General features: G+C 30.2%; 1 protein-coding gene across 1 annotated transcript; it reads right to left on the bottom strand.

Moving 5' to 3' along the window:
• Positions 1 to 286: 286 nt before the first annotated feature.
• On the bottom strand, positions 287 to 4,270 carry LOC133826564 (uncharacterized). The gene is made up of 4 exons (XM_062258803.1): positions 4,238 to 4,270; positions 3,609 to 3,857; positions 3,064 to 3,312; positions 287 to 928 (listed from the first exon to the last, which is right to left on the bottom strand). The coding sequence occupies exons 1-4, from the start codon at positions 4,268 to 4,270 to the stop codon at positions 287 to 289; spliced, it is 1,173 nt and encodes a 390-aa protein (XP_062114787.1).
• Positions 4,271 to 6,240: the final 1,970 nt, after the last annotated feature.

Below are 6,240 nucleotides of genomic sequence, written 5' to 3'. Positions count from 1 at the left end.
AAGGATAATATGGTAATATAAATAATTATTCTTCTCTCCATCCTTCCAACTTCATCCCTCATACCAAACAACATAAAGGAAAGTTATCATAATCTCCATCCTACCCAGTGACGAAGCCAAGATTTATAGACAAGGGGGGCCAATTTTGTTATTGTATAATAAATATCATACATAATAATTCATATTGTTATACAACTATAATTTATAATAATTCATCATAAAGATCCAAATATACTATGTATATAACCTTTAAAAACAAGTTATAGTCTTTCAAATAACAAGTATCTCAATAGAAAGAGGGACAATAATAATTCAAAAGATCAATTTTAAGTTGTGCTCGAAGATTCTTTATACATGCAAACTCATCTATAATGGATTCAGTACTAAATTTTGTAGCAATTTCTTTCTCAATACAAACAATCAAGCAATCATTCAAAAAACTATCTTCAATCTTGGTTCGGAGCTTTGTCTTGATAATTTTCATGATAGAAAATGCTCTAATTGTAGTTGTTGTTGATACAGGAAGAGTAAGAACAAGCCTAAGTAATTTTTCAATAAGAGGATACATAATTACTTTCCTTGTTTTCACCAAGCCTTGACACAATTCTTGAATACTAGATAAATTATGTAATTCAAGATGATTTGGAATTTCAAGCAAAAAATGTTGAAGTTCAATTCTTAAATGTACTACTTCTTGCTCTGAGAAATCATGAGGATAGAACTTCTCTGCAAGTTTGCAAATATCATCAATCTTGAACAATTTAAATCCATCTCTAGGATCAAAAGCAGTGCTAAGAACAAGCAACTCTACTGAATGTTCATTGAATCTAGAGTTTAATTCTTGCAATTGATAGTCAAGTGTAGTAATAAAGATATCAACACGATAATAATGCATAACACTAATCTTTGATTTCGAGATATTCCACCCCTTGCAACATATTGAGCATCCAAATATGGGATATCAATTTGATGTTGCTCACAAAATGATGTAACCTTCATGAGGAAAGAATCTCATCCTGAATCTTGAAAGCTCTTAAGTAGCCTTTTTGTACTTGCAACAATATGCATAGCATTCAAAAATATCTTGTGATTCTCATTGTAAGGCTACACAAAGAATGCGAGTAATTTCCAAAATCTCTTTCATAAGATGTAATATGAAAACAAACTCAAAAGATAATAATTGATTGCAAGTAAAATCTGCTGGGAAAACTTTATACAAGATCTTTATTTATTTTCATGTAGATCTAATATTAAACAAATTAATATGAGATAACCTAGAACATGTTTCTAAAATTGAATTCAAAGAGAAACAAAGACAAGAATACTAACAGTATACGCAGCGGAATGAAAGAGTCATTCCTTCAGTTTCTCTAACTCTTGTATCCTCTCTGTCGCAGAGTATTATTAAGAAATTGAACCAATCTTCTATTTTCTTCACAGTCTTCCAATGTATCCTTAGAATCACCTAGACTAGTGTGGGCAATTCTCAACACATGAGATAGATATAGAGAGAAGAAGAGAAAATAATCAAAGAGGCTTAGAAAAGGACTTGTGTTTAGAGAGAATCTAAAACTATCAGAAAACCAATGATTAAACGTATTTGTCGTCTCAGAAATCTTAACTTATGACTTCTCTCTAAGCACTCATTTTATAGACTCAATTAGGCTATTTAATTTAATTAAAAAATCAATAAAATAATAGCCAATTTGAAGCTCTAGGTCGAAACTATCATGGGCTTTAGACCTGTGAAATTTCTCATTTGATTATAAGCCCATTGGATTTAAAATCAATGCATGCATTATTTTCTATTAATTTAGTTAATTAAATAATTATTTAAATCCTTTATCAAATTAATTATTTATAATTTGAACATTGATTTAAACTTATTTATTAATTTAGATACCAATTTATCTTAATTAATAAATCTGTCATAATTTATCTTTTCTTCTCAAAATTACATAACACTGTGAAACTATCCACAATTGACCTGGTCAACTTTGATAGTTCTAATTGATAATTAAATCAATTAATTGAGACTATCTAGATGATTTTATCCAAAGTACAATGGGGACCATGGGCCTATGAAATCAAGCTCCAATAAGTTATCATAAATCTAACAAATAATTTTACTAACTTATTAATTTCTCGTGACTCCACTATAGACTTGGAATTACACTCTTGAATTCATAGAACACTCTATAACAAATATAGATACGCTATTAATTATCCATCGTTACAACCATAATTGTCACTCAATCCTCTATAGATGGTCTACAATGAGACAGGACTAAAATACCGTTTTACCCCTCATTGTATTTTATCCTTAAAACACTTAGTTCCTTGTAAATGATATTTGAGTAAACTAATTTAATTACTGAAATGAGATCTCTATCATTTAACACCTTGAACTAAACTAAAAGGAAACCATCATTTCACTTCTTCATCAGAAGTTATAGATGTTCATATCTATGATTAACACTCCCACTCAATTATACTACCGAGTTCCCAAGATGTAAGTATGGGCTAGTCCGTAGGGTAAGCTGGTAAAGAACAAGTCAAAGAACTCAAATAATACAACCAGTTAGAATACTAACCACTCAGAATTGAGATTGAATTGACCTATGGTCAACTATATGATATGACTAGAATAGATTATAACAGTATGTTTACTTATCTTATCAACTGTCAATATCGGTCTTGTCCGATGTAACAAATACATCCGATCTTATCTACTTTGCTAATGTTCTGGAAATAACATAACATTGTAATGTGTAAGTAGATCATATCGTAGATTAGCAAGTCAGTATAAATCCTGTGCACTGACTAATCTTAGGACTAACTTATTTTGAACATATAATCATATTTATATTCCACTGTGATTACGTCACTATAAATAAGATTAGCTATATGCTTGGGATTTAATAGAAGTTTATATTAAACAAATAATCATGAAAATAAAACATGTGAGCAAAGTGATTGACCATGTCAAAAAATGATCTCTATTCTTTTATTGATAATAAAATAAGATTACAAAGAATTTGAGTTGTAATTAGGGCATAAAACCCTAACAAAATCTGCATCTCCACATTGAGAATATGAAACTTTTTCTTTTGCAATTTTACTCCAAACCACACAAGTTGCATTAAACATTTTGAGCAAGCTAGAAATAGAATTCAAATGAGAACCCCAACGAGTATCTCCAGCTTGCTTTAAGGTACCAATTTGATTTAGCCCCGTCCCTGATTCAATTTCATCATTTGCAATCTTAGTAGCAAGTTCAACAGATTGACCCTCCTTTAATTCATCATTACGCTTGCAAGATGCAGTAACAATATTGATAATGAAAACCAAGGTAGAGAAAAATTGATGAACTTGACTTACTTCTCAAGAAGCTGCAAATAAGCAAGTTGGAGGCGACGGGCTAAACAATGGATGGAATATGCATATGGACATTCATTACAAATTAAAGCCTGCAAGCCATTCCACTCTCCTCTTATGTTACTAGCTCCATCATACCCTTGTCTGCGTATGTTAGAAATAGCTAAATTATGTTGAGAAATAACAAAAAATTTACATTCTTTCAAAGCTAACGTCGTAGTGTCACGTACATGGATAACACCAAAAAATAATTCACGAACGAACCCTTCTTTATCTACAAATCTCAAAACAAGAGCCATTTTCTCTCTTTTGGACACATCACGTGCTTCATCTACTATGATGCAAAATTTTGAATCTCCAATTTCTTGACGGATCTCTTTCTTGACCTTGTTGGAAAATATATAAAGAATCTCCTTTTGAATATCAGGCGATGTATATGTGGCATTTAAAGGAGCATTTTCTTGAACAACACTTGCAACCTATACATTAATTTTAATTAAACAAATTATTTTATGGAAGAACATACAAATATAAGAAAAAAAAAGAATGCAATTTTTAGAAAATGATATATGAAAGAATAAAAATCACCATTACCTTATCATTTTAGGATGCCAATAGCTTCAAGAGTTCATGAAAATTTCCTCGATTAATTGATTCTTTACTTTCGTCATGTCCTCGAAAGGCAAAAGCTTGAAAGACAAACCATTTGACTACATCAACTGTAACTTCAAGTCTTAATCTATTATTCTCAATATGCTCAGAAGTTTGTCTTTCAATAAAACCTCTAATATGTATTGAAGCATTCATCAAATCATTGTAGGCTTTTACATTATTTTTATGAACGAGATATGACTTTTACCCACATGTCATAAGAGAGCACAATTATTTCCATCGTTGACTTTCTTCCAGTTCTTAAAGCCTCCAAGAAAAAATTTGTTTGCTTCCATCCGTCCAATTGGCTTACTAAATAAATAGCAAGGCAACAAAAATACTACATCACTTGATGGAGAGTATTCTAGCCAAAGAGGAAACAACTCAAACCAAGAGCTACAAAAATGTCGAAGATTCTCCTTTGATCCGGATGGCAGATAGCTTTCAAGTTTGATTTGATATGGTCCAGCTTCAATATAAGATCAATGAATTTCATCTTGTTGATTGATTGGGTATTCCCAAATTGGAGGACGTTTTCCAGGATCACGCTCCAAAGAGGCAATATCAAATATTTCACTTTCAATTCTTTGAACCTTCTTAGAATGTGTGGGAACTAAATTTTCAAAATTTGGAATAGATGTTTGACCATTTTCTCCAAATTGTTGATCTTCAATGTTTTTTCTTTTAAAAAATGCATCAACGGTTACCTTTCCCATGACCATGAAGAGTATTTTAATCTAAAATTGTATTGTGAAACTATATATAAGAGAAAAATAAATCAAAAATTTATAACAACACAAATATATAATTTTAAATGTAATAGATTTGTCAATTGTAATTATGTACAAATTACAATCCATAATCACATAGCAAACAATCAATCTTTCAATCAATTAAATTATAACATCTTATTTGGCAGCCAACAATATCAGTTTTATCAACCTTTTGTATTGCTTTGTAACAAATAATATATATTTTCTTATGAAATTTTAATTAGTTGCTGGCATGTAGTTAATTATATTAATAAATAAAATCTATGAGATATTAAAATTATAACAAATAAACCAAAAAAAAATTATAACGAATAACAAAAACATAAAAGATAATTATAACTAATTACTTGGTGGAGGACCTTGACTAGGGGTCTTGATTGGAAGGGTATTGGCTCGTTCTTGGAGAAATTTTTGGTGGAAGAGGAAGATTAAAGACCAGTATGATCTTATATGCTAATGCATATAGTCGTTGCAGGTATTGACTCCACCTCCATACTATTTGTCTTCATTCATTTAGGGAAAATACCAGGGTTTAAAAAAAATAAAAGAGACTAACTTTTTCAAGATTACTAACAAATAATATGGGCCAATTTAATTATGGGCCTTATGGATAATTTGGTTCATAGTTGTAAACTTTAAATCCAAATTTCAATTATAACATTTTTTAGTTTATTATTTTTTTATTAAATAATAACTAAGTTATTAATTAATATAACTAGGTAAAACAAATTAAGAAAAAGTTGGGGGGCCATGGCCACTTCCCCCCCCCCCCCCCCCCCCCCCCCCTTATCTCTGTCATTGATCCTACCTAAACTCCTCATCCATCCTATTCCCCCGCCTTCCTACCAAACATATCCTAAAGTTGATTGTTGAATAATTTTTTGCTCAATCAAACTAGACATAATCTAAATATATACATATATATACACACATATAAACATATTGGGAAAGTTTTAGGAAGGAGCATCACTTTTCCTCTTACCGATAGGGGTAAATCTGTTTTCGACACGTGAATAAATTATAACTCAATTTTTTTTTACATAACAATGTATATTGTAATTATAGCAGACCTCCTACCAATTTTTGAAAAATTATGAATAATTTAGAGTATCAAAAACATGATTTAAATAGTCAGTTGCACGCATGCCTAATTTTAATTTTATATGTGTGTAAGTGACTATTTTAACCTTTGTTTTTTATAACATAAATTATTTAGAATTTCTTGAAAATTGGTGGAATGTCTACTATAACTACAATGTACATCGTCATATTAAAAAATTTGGGTTATAATTTCTCTTCATGCCAAAAATATATTTACCCCTACCGATAGAAGAAAAAGTGATGCCTCTAACAAAAAATCTCCATTAAATATATATATATATTTATATATACATATAGGGTGGGATCATACCAGCATTAATGTATTGGTTCCTGTTGA

The sequence above is a fragment of the Humulus lupulus genome, chromosome 1 (genome assembly GCF_963169125.1).
Source record: "Humulus lupulus chromosome 1, drHumLupu1.1, whole genome shotgun sequence".
NCBI classification, from domain to species: Eukaryota; Viridiplantae; Streptophyta; class Magnoliopsida; order Rosales; family Cannabaceae; genus Humulus; species Humulus lupulus.
Note: the sequence above shows the minus strand (reverse complement) of the source record. Positions and strands in the feature narration are given on the sequence as shown.

Coding starts and splice junctions, on each gene's coding strand:
- LOC133826564 (XM_062258803.1), bottom strand. CDS start 4,270: ATGGAAATAATTGTGCTCTCTTATGACATGTGG. Junction 3,313..3,608: donor TATTTTTTGGTGTTATCCAT/GTACGTGACACT, acceptor GCATCTTGCAAG/CGTAATGATGAATTAAAGGA. Junction 929..3,063: donor GAGATGCAGATTTTGTTAGG/GTTTTATGCCCT, acceptor ATATGTTGCAAG/GGGTGGAATATCTCGAAATC.